General features: G+C 41.6%; 1 protein-coding gene across 1 annotated transcript in view; it reads left to right on the top strand.

Moving 5' to 3' along the window:
* The window catches only part of pdss2 (prenyl (decaprenyl) diphosphate synthase, subunit 2), a 33,273-nt gene that overhangs the window by 3,462 nt on the left and 13,824 nt on the right, over positions 1-15,987 (top strand). Inside the window, exons 2-3 of the mRNA XM_020643117.3 lie at positions 5,026-5,160; positions 12,929-13,127. Coding sequence (XP_020498773.1) covers positions 5,026-5,160; positions 12,929-13,127 — 334 coding nt within the window. The remainder of the gene's footprint in view (positions 1-5,025; positions 5,161-12,928; positions 13,128-15,987) is intronic.

Here is a 15,987-nt window from a genome sequence, read left to right as displayed (position 1 = left end):
CACAAAAGGATCAGCAACCCCCTCTCTCATTCCCTCACATCCCTGTCTACTGCTGGATGTTCATATCACTGTGCTTAAATATCAAAATCTGCAGTTAAAGATCAAGTAAGTGCTGGAATTCGGGTTTTATAGACCATGAAATAAAAAGAATGACATGGAGAAACAAAAAAATAAAAAGGACATAAATTAAATAACATACTGTGAGTTGGGAAAAATACAAAAGTAGACAAGTAGCAGAAAAGTACAGAAGAAAGACAATAAGGATTCAAATTGTATGATTATAATATATCACAGATGTATATTCAAAAAGAAAAAGACAAGGAGAGGAGAGTGCTTCTTTAAATTGATGGGAGTTTCTGAATGTGGTCCAGGAAAGGTCCCCACATAGTCGCAGCATCCCTCCACCTCAGAAGCACCACGAGCCTGGCTAGGAGAGAGGCAAAGGACAGAGTTCAGCATTTAATAGGAGTAAGTTTTGCCTCTCTCTCGCAGCTGTTTGAATGTTTTAACATGAGAGAACACTTCAAATATAAAGCAGCCAAAGAGCGATGCTTATTCAAGTGCATCACTTAATGTTACTACTGCCTGTCCCTGTGTGGTCGATAAATCCTGTTTTTCTCTGAAGTAAATACCAGGATTAAGGGAAATGCTCTACATTGATTTCTCCTTCAGGCCAGGGCATAATACACGACAGTTTACTGGGTTACAGCCATGAAGAGACCTGTTTTTTAATATCCAGTATTTGTAACTGCACAAAGTCAATAGAGTGGATTTGGGATGCTGAAGTTGTGTAGTGATGAAGGAGGACCTATACAACAGGTCAAATCTGCCAGATGTAATCTCTTCCATCACTTTATCTGCCCGGGCTGTTTTTGTTTTATCAAAGAAATCAGGAACTTGGAGAACCAAAGAAAGAGAAGAAGAAGAGAGTCCTCAAACTAAACACCGCCATGCAGACGGGTGTGTTGGAAACAGGAGCCCAAGGGTGTAATAACCTATACACCTAAATCTGATATGACAATCCATTTGGGTGTTGTAGCATGGGGGGTGGTGGTGAGGGGGTGACGCAGACCTCTTGACAGTCTGACTCCTCTCTGTCAGCTTGGGTTGGCTGGTTCGTATTTCCCACTGTGTCTCCGCCATAGACACGCTGCCGATAAAAATATCCACAATAGCAGACAGGCAGACCCTCGTGGAGTTGGGTTTCGGTTTTTCCTTTCCTTTCATTCTCAAAAACTGCAGCTCAGCTAACTTTGCCCCAAAGTCTGGAGTTACACCGAGGGGACTGCAGCCCCGGAGAGGAAACTTTACTTGCTTTAAGGACAGTCCTTGAGACTTTGTCTCAGTCTTGTATTTCCTTCTATGGTTATCTTACCTTTTGTATCTGCAGTTACGAGCTCCACTTTCAAAAGCTTCCTCAATGAGATGCGTTTAAACGGACCAGTCTGCATTGGAAGAAGTGTGGAAATCAATTCATATTATTAATAAGATCCTCTCCTACAGAAATGTTTCAAGACATAAAAATCAAAAGAATGGGATATATTCAGGCTTATATGAATAAAATTGAACTTGTTAAAATTTGAAGAGAGTAAAAAAGTGCTTTGTTGCTTTTCTGATTGAGGAACGGATGGGACATCAAACAAGTTCTGCATGGGGCGCCGTATAGCCTGGCGGTTATTTCATCTACCTCATAAATGGAGGCTGTGGTCCGACCTCGGCCCCTTTGCTGCAAGTCGTTCCCAACTGTCTCTTCCCAACATTTCCCGTCTCTCTTCAGCTGTCCTTTCAAATGATCAAATCAAATACTTTTTTTTATCAAAAATTCAAAAGAGTTTGCCTTGGTATCCCTGAAGCCTAGAAGAATGTTATATTTTCACAAATGAACCTTTATAGAAAGATCGCGGCTCCTTGTATATGGATATACTTTTTTAAGTCATGTTTTTATTGATTAAGGTCAATTAAGTCAACTAACACTGTTAAAACCAAGCAGAAAACTTAAGCGTTGAAGCAAGAAGCCAATGCAGAAGTACAAAAAACTGCAGTTCTTGGAGTGTCCACTTGAGCCTGGTGGCAAAAGCCGAGGAATCCCCATCTGTTCCATGTGAAAATGCCGCTCTTTACGGAAGCAATACATACGTTTGAAACCTGGCTCGAAAAACAGATATGGTATCTATAGCTCATTTCTTACTTTTAAAACTAATCCGGTTTGATTCTTCAGCCTAAAAGTTATTCATGAATTTGCATAATCAGATGAGTTGATCAGCCATCAGCCATTACTGGGCTTCATTACTCCTCTTCTGAAACCAATGGGTGATGTCACATAGACTGTGATATTTAGTTACATCTAGTGGGAAGAGCATGCAGAAAAGCATGATGCACAGAAATCTGAAAGCGACATAACCATTACTGTCAAACGTTAACTTGAGAAAATGGTGATGCATACGTTCTCATAGTGAGAATGTAAATAAAATATGTTCTCAGTGTCTTGAAAGCCAGTTTCATGTCTTATCAGGATGCAAGTTTTTAAGGGCAAGCTCAGACCATAAAACACTTTTCTCGGAAACAAACTCTTTGTTGATTTTTCTAAACATATGGACAAATGCATAAATCACATTTATTATGTCCATGTCAGGCATATTCATTCTTTCCTTTTTGCTTCAGGGGTAAAAAGGCAGAAAAGGGATCAATATGTTGCATGCGGTCGTACATTTGCATGCATTCATTCCAGCCCCTGCATAGCTGAAGTCCCCAAATTCCTGCGCTGCAGTTGCAGAGCAGAAGGTGTGGTGACCTGTTCACAACCCTTTAAAAATGACAGCAGCTCATTTTTCTCTCTCTCTCTCTCTCTCTCTCTCTCTCTCTCTCTCTCTCTCTCTCTCTCTCTCTCTCGCTCTCTCTCTCTCTCTCTCTCTCCCACTCTGTAGCACCCACTATCTCTCCTTTTCCACATCATCCTCGTCCCACCCCTTTGCGGGAGGGCGGTTGTGATTGATTGATGTATGCTGGTGTGGGTAGTGACATAAATATTAATCATCTGCCACCCTCAGGCCACTAGCTTACCCGGACTCCCCAAGAGGAGAGCAGCTTCATCATTTTGCCTCTGTAGTCGTTTTGTGTTGAATGGGTGATGCTTCAGCGTTCATGAGTGCACCAGGGAAGACTAGTTCCTACGATTTAGTCGATTTTACAGTGACCACAAACAAATCTCATGAGCTTTCATTATGTTATAGGTAACAACCTTTTTGGGGGGGCTTTGTATAGATTTTCCTCTCAGCACCAGAACACTGTGAACCACTGGGGTATTTCTTCTGTAATCTTTTCTTGCATTCTTATTTCTGCCTGGCCTCCATTCCCTCCATCTCTCTCTAACCCCTCCCTCTTCTTCATGCTTTATCTCCCACATACACTCTCTGTCTCGGGTTCCTCCACCTCCCTCTGTGGTGCAGGGGTGGGTCAGAGAGGGTGGGGGGGAGGTGGAGGTGGGGACTCGGGGCTGGCGGTGGGCTGGTGAAGCTGGTGTCTGGGCATCGAGCGGAGGGGGGGCGTGGCTGCTTGTCTGCCTCGGAGCCCCTAACGAGAGCGTGATTCATGGCACACAGTGCTCCCATAGGGACAGGATTAGAGGTGCTCTGTCTAACTGCTCCCTGGAGAGAGTAAAAAGATATTTAATCTGTGCACCACGCAGGCAGCTCTGTGTGTGTGTGTGTGTGTGTGTGTGTGTGTGTGTGTGTGTGTGTGTGTGTGTGTGTGTGTGTGTGTGTGTGTGTGTGTGTGTGTGTGTGTGTGTGTGTGTGTGTGTGTGTGTGTGTGTGTGTGTGTGTGTGTGTGTGTGTGTGTGTGTGTGTGTGTGTGTGTGTGTGTGTGTGTGTGTGTGTGTGTGTGTGTGTGTGTGTGTGTGTGTGTGTGTGTGTGAATTTGTCAGAAGGTTGTTGGCAAGGGGGCGGGTCTGAACCCTCCCAAACTGAAAAGAAAAATACAGTCCTGCAGCAAAACTGATCAATTATATTCCTGTAATGTATTCTTTTACCATGCACAATGAACACGTTAACAATCCTCTAAAAGAATGGCGTTGTGTTGCAATTCTCTTGTTTTGTTTCATCATTTGTTCAATAGAAAGAAAATGGTCTGCAAGAATAAATCCAAAGATATAAGGAACATTTAGAAAAAAACAAAATAGTATTAGTCAATGTGAATCACTAAGCTTCACCCGTTTAAACAGTGTTTGTAACATCTTTTAATGCCATTCAAATAATACATTTTTTATTCCAACCTTCTTCTCCTTCTTTTTCTTTTTTTTTTTACCAAAGTTCCCCTTGAAGTGCCAAATTGTGAGCCCACCTCACAATTATTTCAACTTTGCTGTAGCACCCCAAATAGAACAACGCCTGTATATTTTGCCCATGTGTATGAATTTAACAGCAAGATCCCATCCCAGAAGCAAACAGGTGACATGGTGTATGACATAACGGCAGGGCAGCAACTTTGCTTTCGAGTCAATTTAAGTTTACAGTGCTGTTACACAATCTTATTGCTTAGAGGGTAAGACCCTATAGGACCTAGTTTTCTCATAAAGTCACTGACATCTCTGGTTGTTTTAGGTTAGCCTTTTACTTTTTCTTGCCTTGAATAGTTTGTGTAAAAGGAGCAGTTCAAATGACTAATCATCAGGGATCCTTCATATACAGAATATGGAGATAAAGTACATGTGTATGTTGGCTGGTCCAGGTTAAACTGGTTTAAAACCAGTATAACAAAGCAATGAATAACCACCTCTAACCTTCAGGGAGGTACTAAGGCTAACGGTGCTAGCACTAACGGTAGCCACACTCGGCAAACTAATGTGACATGGTTCACAGCTAACACCGTTATCCCGTGTTTAGCCGCGTTAAGTAATTGATTAGTTTGATTTTAAATTTGCTTTTAACTGAGTTTTAAATTAGCCGGTAGGAACAGCCATAAATATACTGTTGAATAGATTATCTTTTTCTATTGGTATTTTAATCTGCTGTGTTTGTTTCTTTGCAGGGGCTTTGTCTATGACAGCAAGAACAACCTGCAGATGAGAGGACTGGTTGTACTGCTGTTGTCAAAAGCAGCAGGGCCGAGCCACGCAGCCTCCGATCTCCTGTCTCAGGACATGGTCAGCGGCATCTACCCCAGGTAAACTACCTGCAGCAGCTGTTCCCAGGTTGGGTGTTCAAGAAAACTGTTTCCATTGTTTTTCATGTTTTTTGAGTCACAGCATGGGCAGTAAGGGAATACTGCACTGCTGGTTTACTGATTGGCTCCATTAGATATCCATTAAAGCAGCAGCAGTCCAGTAGGAAGTTCTTCTGGCTTTCCTCTTGTTTGGATTGTTATATCTCACTTCCTGACATCTTTTTCACTTCCAAGACAGTTTGCTTGACTTTACAGCTCAAAGTTGTAAAGTCAAAGTTGATGCTTTGGGTAGCCATATCCAATGATAATTGGAAGCCTTTTTAAACCATTTAAAGGGGACATAGAATGAAAAATCCTCTTCTACAGTGTTTTTGAACATATATTTGGGTAACCTGAGTGTCTACTGACCCACAAAATGTGAAATAAACCCATCCAGTCCTTTGTTTGTGGTCTGCATACATCTTACAACACAGAGAAAAATGCTCTGTTTCAAATTTGTTCAACTTGTGGCATCACAAGTTGGATTCTGGTAAAAAATAAATCCCCCCCGCCCCCTGATATATCCACCCATAGACTCCACCCCCAGCCTTGAACAAAACTTTCAGACCGCCATCTTTATTCTCGCTTGCGAAGGAGTGATGTCTACCAGGAAAACTCTGGGGGGGATTTAAAGGATTTAAAGAGACACACACACCAAAACGGAGCGTTCTGAGAGAGCTGGTTTATACAGGGTCACAAACCTCCTCTGGTGCTTGATTCATGTTATATTTTGACCAAAGCACAGCACAGATGTTTCATTTAGACCACAGGGGACTGTTTGAAAAGGTGGAGAAGGGGGGTAATATGTCCTCTTTAAGGTGTCCGAACCACCAGGTAGTGTATCAGGAAGCATTGCCTGGAGTTTAGGAAATAAATTGTGTTGCTGTTGAGGTGTTTCAGGTCAAATTGAACATAGTTCATGGATTAAATGGTAAAATGGTGTGAGTCCTAACATCAGCATGATGCTCAGTTGAATCTTTCTCCTTTCAAGGGGATTCCCAAAAGTCTGTCTAACTACGCACCACGTTTAATTGGTTGCTATTGCTTTTGTGGTAATTTAGGGAGCTAATTGGCAAAACAATGTATTCAAAGATATTATCCCCTTGAGTCCACCACCAACCTTAATCACAGACACAGAGCGTCATCCTAGGAATAATGGCCATATTGTACCACACTAGTATCCACTAAGCAACTTTTAGTCTTTAATATACAAGCTGGTAATTGAAATCCCCAGCTGTCTGTCCAAACTGCAACCACACACAAATCTCTTCGGCTTCCACATATTTCCATTCTCATGTGTGTGCTGCCTGGGAGAAAACATTGGGCAGTAAACATGGATACAATTGCTTTGTAGAGCCATAAATGTGCACGGCAAGCAGACCATGAAAGGCGATTCCATTTGTGCCCCTGTTACATGGCTCCTGAAGGATAAATATTGAAATCAAATCTTTGCGTCAGGTAATTCTATCTTGTCCTCTGTGGTTATTGTCCATATCAATTCCTGTAAAGGAAGCACTGCATCATCTCGTGAATAAAGAATATGGAGGGAAATACAGACATAGTTTCAAGAGTGGATGATTGTACGACTATATAGAAAGATTGTTGTTAATTGGGAACCAGGCTTTTTATTGGTCCCTTCTATACCCCCTTTGAGGGCACTCTCAAGATGCTGATCTGCATTTAAACTGCTGAGTACTTTTGTGAAAAAGAGGCTGCATTAATCTGAAAAATGGCCATAAAGATATTAAATTTAAACTTACTTAACCAACTTGCCATCATCTGCCCAGGGACAACAGATGGAAATTAGCTAGCTAGCTAAATCTGGTACAAAGCATCTCTTCTCTTCTGAGACTAATGGGGTTTTTTTGTACTCTGTCTCTGATTCAAATAAACGATTAAACTTAAAAACTAACCGCCTGAACTTGTGTTGACTTGTGTCCTTTACAAGACAAAAATGTATACATCCAATCAGCTGAAATACATCAGCCTGACAGTATTATCCTTATTTGGCTGAATGAACTTTGACTTTATACTGTTTATGTATCATCACTTAAGACATGCTATGAGCAGGAATGCATCCCTTTAACATATCAGATATGAAACAGCTACTGTATCTGAGATTTATGTAATTAACTTTTATATGTTCATTTTTGTTGTTGTCTGTTTTTCTGCTTGTGTGCTTCAATTTCTTCTTCATGCTCTGTAATATTATAAAGTTCCTTAAAATGCTCATTTAAAGAAAGACATGCCGGGAGCATTAGACCTGGCAGTGGCAGGTTTTTCAACAAGTTTGAAGTATGTATATTTTAAAAAAAAATGGATGGATGCATTAATTTCCCCCCTTTACAGATCCCGCCCTCAATGTGCTGTGACTGGCTAGTAGCCAAAGGGTTATAGGCAAACATTTAGCTTAACAGTAAACTGAACTTTGGTGACCCCCTTTCATTACATCTTGCCTCATTGTAAGCTCAAAATAGCATTGATCACATCATGTTCAGGTGCATGACTTTAAGGGGCAGTTTTGGTGTTTTTAAGCCTAGAGACTGGTTTTACAAACTTCGGGGTCTAATGTCCTGTTGTCCTGTCGCTGCAGTATATTGCTTTAGCTGGCAGTCTGTTGAATAATAAAACAGGGCGAGGTTTAGAACAACCAGGATTCCCCTTTAACAGTAGCACTACATTTGGCATTCTCATCAGCCTCAGCTTTCATTTGTCATCCGTGCGAGCAGAAGTGTTATTTGTTGAATTTAAATTGAAACTATTGTGTAATTTATCCTAACGTGTTAGTATGCAAATGACAAATTTTACTCATCAGTTTCTGCTGGTAGAAGGTTTCAGGTAGCACCTCAAGGTCCTCTCTGGCTTTCTCACATGTGTTAACTACCAGCATGCAGCTCTGAACAGGGATGTGGGTGTGTGCCAAGCTGTTTCCAGAAGTGACTGCTGTGTTTGGCGGGGCTGTGTGCCGGGTGCCTGAAAGGTTTTCTTTCTTGCTGCTGGCTGGCACGGGGCATATGTGTGTAGTGGAGCCGCGTCTGAGCAAAACCAATCCTAATATTAGAATTAATTGGAGTAAACCCGGGCGCCATGGAAGACACGATCTTGCTCCTCCTCAGGCTGCGGGGCCGAGCCGTGTCGGCAGGTTGTGTGAGTCACTACAGGACGAGTCATTACACACTCACCTCCTGTCACAACCTGGCGTTCACATCACTGTGACACCGGATCACTGAGTCCAACATGTAGCATTCCCTCACTTGTGTGATGGATGGTCCAAACCCAAACACACACACAGGCACGCACACACACACACACACACAGCATGACTTGGATCACCTCATTTGCACTACCTTGCTCGCTCTGTCTCTCCCCTCAGCAATACCCCCTCCTCTCCTGGGCTCATTAGCACCTCTGATGGAAGAGATGGAGAGACGGAGGGAGTGAGGGTGGAGCGGGGTTGGGGGGGGGTGATTGAAACCTCCGGGGGATGGTCTCCTCCCTTCTGACAGGCAGCATTTGTAAAACATTTCCCACTCCGCTGCCTGACACTGATGATTCACCAGAGCACCACCATGATGGATAGATGGATAGATAGATAGATAGATAGATAGATAGATAGATAGATAGATAGATAGATAAGCATACAGACTCATAATTGAACTTGTACACAGCACACCTCTTAATTCCTTGTTGAAAAATGAAACACCATGTCTTTGAACACATCCTGCAGGCCCCTGTGACAGACAGGTCCCCTCTTTAAATCACACACAGGGACACACTCAGATCTGCAAAGGCTGTGTTTGATGGCGAGGCAGACTGCGGAGGGAGGAAAATGGAACAGAACAGTCAGGACAAGGGGCGTGGCGAGGGGCGTTACACCTCGGCGAGATGGCATCGGTTGCTATGCAACTGGGCACCAAAGCTATTTATACACCGGCCCCCTTGTCCCCCTTTTTTTTTTCCTCCCCAAGCTCCACTGCTGCTGATCAGGATTGCTAGATTGGAGGCACAGCTTTTGGGATGTGGATTGCACGGGAGCTCCATTAATTTGTTTTTAATTTCTGGCACTGGGAAATTGTTCAGTACTTTTAGATGCAGTTATTACCTTAACTCTTTGAATGCCAGCTGGGAGCAGCAGGTGTAAGAAAGGACTGTAAAATTATCCATCCTAAGACATTTTGACACAAAAGAAATGCTCTTTTTGATACCACAGATATCCCTCTGATACCATTTTGTTGTGAAGGCCCCTCTGAGATAGATTGATGTCGAGGACTGCTTTACGATAACGTTTGATTTCTAAAGATCTTTGGTTGATGAAGTGCCTTGATTTAGTAGATTTGAACATGTTTATCAGGTTATTTTTTTTAATCAACAGTTTCTTGGTTTTCCTGGAAATATATCACAATATTGTTTATCAATATTACAGAGTATAGCTATTCAATGCTTTATCGCTAAAAGCCATCATGGCCATTCATAGTTATCTTCGATAGCGATGCACTGATTTCAATTTCTTTGGCCAATTACAACTTCAAAATTCAATTTAACGCACGTAATAGAAATCTTCTAAACTGCACCAGGTTATATAGTGCTCTTCTCACCTTGCTCTAGTCCCCCCCCCCCCCCCCCCAAAATCCACCTCACTATACACACACATACACTTGCATACATCTATCCTTTCTTCATAAACACCAGCCGGCTGCCCCGCCTCTTTCTGTTCCTTCCTCACCGGTTGTGTCTGGAAACTTAGTTCATCAGCAGCTTTTTTCACATCGCCTTCAAAGAGAACTTGTTGTAAATTACATGGTGATGCCGAATCAAAACAATCAAACCCAACATGCTAACATACTAACATTACATTGAATACAAACAGCTAACAATGGCATATATGTTGACATTTAACAGGAGAGGTGTAAAAGAACTACTGCATGTACATTTAACTTGAGCGGGAGGGGCAGAGCGAGCGGACACTGTACACTTCTGTGTGTGGCTGACATGTTACTGTTTGTGACGCTGTTGTACATGGTATGAAACCTGCGGCTCAAGCTTGTGAATCTGAGATTGGCACAGAATTGGTTTTATTAGAGAGGACCAGCCGGTCACATATCACAGTCAAACAGGCAGAAAATCTGCCAAAACATCTGTTGCATCTTCTTTAACTCAGTGTGAGATCAAAGCTAACAGGCTACCTTATCTGCTCCTGGCATTACTCATCCAAATCAAAAAACAAATGTTTGTTTCGGATAAGAAAGAAGCCCTCGTTCATAGAGAGGAAAATATCTCTGTATTGTTTGTTAGCTTACGTTTTTAATTTAACCCCAAACCCAGGAAAGCTCATATGAAGATTTTAGCTTGTTCAGGGCATTTTTAGCTTATTTTCTTTACCTCTTGCTGTTAAGGGTTTCATATGCGATTTTTTGATCCAGCAGATGTCGCCCTTGAGCACCAGCATGAAACCAAGACAACTCACGCTGCATTGTTGTGTTAGCATGCTAATGCTAGTGATCTTTATTATGCTGGTATCTTCACACTGCATGTAAATTTACCTGAAATGAGCATGATCTAGAAACACAGTTAAGCAGTGAGTACAGTATGTTATTCTTCTTTTCTCTAGTCCCTCAATTAAACAACTTTTATACACGAGGGGAGGAGTCAGCCGGCCGTCCTGGCGATGTAAACAAAGTGAAGATAGGACTCTGAAAACTCTGAAAACATCACAGACAGTGGGACTCGGGTGTTACACCCATTGTAGACAGTCATGACTCACAGAGTTATTTTCAGAGGAGATACTTCATTTCTATTATATTTAAGTGTGAAAAATCACATAAGACTTTAAGTCACGTTACCTGTCTTATTTTAGTTTGGGCACTGTACATTATTATCATTTTGATCAAAATGTAACTATTTCCCAAGCCTCTATAGCTTAAGCAGAGGGAGCAATGCGGGGTTAAGTGTCTTGCCCAAGGACACATCGGACATGTTGCTCGGTTGGGGATCAAACCCTCAACCTTTCGGTTGAGAGGCAACGACTCTACCAACTGAGCCACAGCTGCCCATATGTATGAAGAACAAACAGAGCCAATGTCGAAGGTTTGACTCTATGGTTTGAGTTGTTATCAACAAAGAAACTTTATTGTAAAAGGCGTGAGTGTTTAAGACATTGTACACAAATTATGTATTGATGAAGCCATTATGTGCGTCTTTAAATTGCATTGTCTGTGCGTCTTTCCACATGGGAGCATGAAGAGAACTGCTTTCATCTCATTGTCATGGCTCAGTGAGATGGCTTCTGGCTACTGTTTACTTTTCTGACTTGCAGTTACATTGTTTCCACCAAGATTGATTGTTCCAACATTTCTTTTTTTTATTGGAAACCAATATGAATGAGGAAATTATGTTTTATTGCTGATTTCTTTTTTCTTGACCTTTGTTTCAGACGATCCCCAGCAGGCCGACATTGGACTTGGCTTTAAATCTAAAATAGCATTCATGACGTCCAATCAGCCTCCGCTCTTTCTCGTCTTCCTCGTCGTCTTGGAACAATGAGTTCTCCTCTTGAAATTTGTCACGCGTGTCCATCACTCCAAGGCACCTTGAGCACACACACAAGTGTCAATCTGTTAATGTCTTTTTATTTAAACTCCTGAACTTATTCACGACCATTCGGGTCGCCCGTGTTGTTGCTCTGCGTCAGCGAGCAAAGAAGCCAACCAGACAATGGGTGTGATTGAGAGGCGAAATAGATGACATTATTGAATTTTAATCACATCTTTTCCACGCCGACATCGAACATGGCAATTACCTAGCTACAAGACCTGTGTGTGTGTGTGTGTGTGTGTGTGTGTGTGTGTGTGTGTGTGTGTGTGTGTGTTTGGAGCGCAAGGCAGACGACTGGCTCATCAGGTTCTCAAAGCGGCTGAAAGAAGGTCGTAAGTGGCTATCAGCGCACCCATCCCCGTCTGGATGGATCCCTCCTGTCGCAGCGTGGCGAGCTGCTTCCATATGGAGAGGGGCCTAATTATCCCCAACCAATGGCTGAATCAACATTTGATTATATCCTCCCTAAGGCTGCGTTGAAAGGCTCTATTCAAAGACCACTTTTATGTCTTTTCTCTCATAATCAAGAATGGCTGTTATTTCCTAATGATAAGTTTAATTTCTTCTTTTACACGACCCCCTGACATGCTGAGAGGAATGCAGCTAACAAATCTTACTTTGAGTGCGCTGATTTTGACTTCAAGTTGTTGTTTTTTAATTATAGCTTTATAAAGATCTTTATCATTTCAACATCAATGGTTATTCCTTCTCTAGTCACTTGAAGTTTCAGTTAGCAGTTTAATTAAGTGTGATAATCCCAGCAGGCTTTGTTTGCTGTAGTGTTGCATGTTCAAATCAAATAAAAGACAAGGCTCCGCTGTCTGAATGCTGCCGTTTCTTAAACTAATTAAAGGTCTTTTCCTTTTTGCTAAAGGGTTATAATGATGCCGACAATTTGGTTTTGTTTTGTCGATTCCCTTCTAGTAGGCATGCAGAACATGTTACTCTGAATGAGTCTCCAAACTGGCCAAACCTGAATATTTCAGCAGCATAAAGACAATGAAAAGGGTTCTGTCAAAAAGCTCTCTAACTGTCAGGCCTCTGGAACGCCTCTCTTAAAAGCTGTTGCCAAAAAAAAAAAAAAGCTGTGATTTTCAAATATATTTCTTCTCTTTTTTTTCTTCTTCCTGTTTCACAGCCAGAGGAACTTGGCAGAAATCACTGAGTTGATCCACACAGCCTTCCTGGTGCATCGCGGGATTGTCGATCTGAAGGAATGGACGGTTTCAGACGGCCCGCTGAAGGACATGCAGTTCGGGAACAAGATGGCTGTCCTGAGTGGGGACTTCCTCCTGGCAAATGCTTGTACGGGACTTGCCGAGCTGAATAACACTAAGGTAACAGGCCTGTCAGTAACTCATTCCCTGTGGAATATCTGACCTGACACAAGAGGTTTTCATCATGTGAGCCAAATTGCCCAAATCTTAATTTAAATCTTTGTTTGCTCATTATGCATCAGTGTGATGGTTTCTACTTTCTATTCTCCCTCCCGCCCATTACACTCTGCCAAAAAAAGGCGTCTGATCCGACCTTCTCAACAGGACCCTAACTCTCTAGCTAGACCCCTTTCCTCTGTCGCCCTCCAGTGGTGGAACGAACTACCATTCAATTTATAGAGTCCCTTTGCACCTTTAAGTAAAAGCTAAAGACCCAGCTCTTTATGAACACCTGCGCACTTATTGACAATGATGATAACGATGACGATATTTAGGATGGTTTTGATGCTGATCAGAGAACATGTGTCTCCAGACAGCTGTCAATGTTGTTAATGGCGATATATTAACTTAAATTTAAAAAAGTGCTCTGCCTCATGTGCACTGCCTGCCAGCACCTGTGTGTCACACTTAAATCTGTTATTTTGCATTTTTGCTTGTGTTTGACTTACTCCCTGATGTTCTTTGCTTTGGATAAAAGCGTCTGCTAAATTAAATGTAGAATTGTAGATTTTTTCAAAATGATGAACGACGTTGGCTGGACTTGAGACCTCTGAATTGCCTCACTTGTTTCAGATTGGCTCAGTATTTATAAAACTCTGATGTTGTCAGTAGTAATGACTATTCCACCCCAGCTGACACTCAGGCTGCTGTCAAAGACATATCGGCTAGATTAGATGTCACTTCTTTCTGATTGGTCCGTGCAAAGCAAAACAACTGAACTTCTCTCCCTACATGTTGTACCGCTGAGCTTTGTCTCCTTACTTTTTATTTTTTAAATTGACATGTTCTCTTTAACATCACCGAGTCTGTAAGTTATTGAAGGCATGTTTTTGAAACTTACCCCAGAGGGGATCCAAACACCATCCAAAATAACAGTGTAAGATTTTATCTACATCCTAATACTTATTATCTCTTTCTTTCTTTCTTTCTTTCTTTCTCTCAATTATTCATTCATTTCCACTCCTCTTCCACCTCTCTCTCTCTCTCTCTGGTGGATGAACCACTGCTGGCTGATAAATGATGCTTTAGAAATAAAGCCTCAGACTCAATCCCCATTTAAATAATTAATTCAGCAAAAGATTATTATTCTAACTTCTTTAAATCCTTTTTTCAGCTTGTGTTTAAGTGTCCTATCTCAAGCAGAAGTGAATGAATAGAGTAACAAGTCAGAACATGTGGCTTTAGTTGGTACTGTGAGTTTTTTTCTTTGGAATCACTTCATGGTACCTGACATTTCACCAGGTAGTAGATTTGTCATCTAGTTAGTCATCCAAAACCAGAATTTTAAACTAAGAAACTATACTAGTAAACGTCAAACGCTATAGATTCCTATTTTTGGTAATTTCTTTGCAAATTTCAAACAAACTTCTGCATACTGTCTAAATTGCACAATTGCATTTGCAACATTTCGGTTGAAAAGTATGCTTTTGTTTAAATATGATTGAAGATCTGTAGTTGTTTTAAAGCTTTGGTACTTTTTGATACAAGAAATCATTAAAATAATGACGATTGTGTTTTTTTAAAGAGGACATATTACCCCCCTTCTCCACTTTTTCTAACAGTCCCCTGTGGTCTAAATTAAACATCTGTGCTGTGCTTTGGTCAAAATATAACATGAATCAAGCACCAGAGGAGTTTTGTGACCCTGTATAAACCAGCTCTCTCAGATTCAATTCAATTCAAAAAACTTTATTTGTCCCCGGGGGGCAATTCAAATTGGCACGCTCCGTTTTGGTGTGTGTGTCTCTTTAAATGCAATGGGGATACTTTTTACCAGAATCCCACTGTGACATCACAAGGAGAGCACATTTGAAACAGAGCATTTTTCTCTGTGTTATAAGACTTATGCAGACCACAAACAAAGAACTGGATTGGTTTATTTCACATTTTGTGGGTCAGTAGACACTCAGGTTACCCAAATATATGTTCAAAAACACTGTAGAAGTGGATTCTTCATAATATGTCCCCTTTTAAACATGTGGTATCTTAAAGGATCAAAGTATGGAACATTTTGACAACCCTATAGGTAGCTCTCTTTACTTTCCAACTCGGCCACAGTGATCGTTTAAATCATCCTTCACAGACACACACACACGTTGGTGTGTTTGATGGCCTTCAGCCTGTGATGTGTGGACGAGAATGTGGTCAGAGCACAATAGACATGGGAATCCTTATTGAGTTTTCACTTTTTTGATGTGTGTGTGTGTGTGTGTGTGTTCGTATCTTTATGTGTGTGGTTGTTGGTGGTCTTGTAAGTTCACCACAGATCATATCTACTGTGTATCCTGGTAACCCCCCGCTGACAGATACTGTCACCACGCTGCTCCGTCAGAATGCGGTTGCCTGAGTGGATCAAAATAACCGTCTGTGCCCCCCCTGTGCCAGTCGGACCAGACCTTATCACCTTCCTGGCTGCTTCTTGTTCAGCACACAGTCTGGTTCAGGTCGGATCTATGGGACGCCCTCTTAGATGTTAAGCAGTATTAATGGTGGTGCATGGATAGGAGTAATAAGGTACACACATTTGCATTATAAATTAAAGTTATTTTAAAGGTCTAGTATTTCCTTTACAAGTGCAGGTAGGCTTTTATTAAGATATGTCACTGCACAATGACTCCTGCTGTTTGTGTGAAGTTTACCTAGGAAATTGAAAAGACATCGCAAAGGTCTGAATTTATTGCAATAAATAAGATGTGTCTGTATGCAAGCACTGATTTCTAACTCAGCATGCATACATTGTATACACTCTAACACCATATTC

This window comes from Labrus bergylta, chromosome 18, assembly GCF_963930695.1.
Source record: "Labrus bergylta chromosome 18, fLabBer1.1, whole genome shotgun sequence".
Taxonomy (NCBI): Eukaryota; Metazoa; Chordata; class Actinopteri; order Labriformes; family Labridae; genus Labrus; species Labrus bergylta.
The sequence above is the reverse complement of the archived record's forward strand: the minus strand, read 5'-3'. Positions and strand labels throughout refer to the sequence as shown.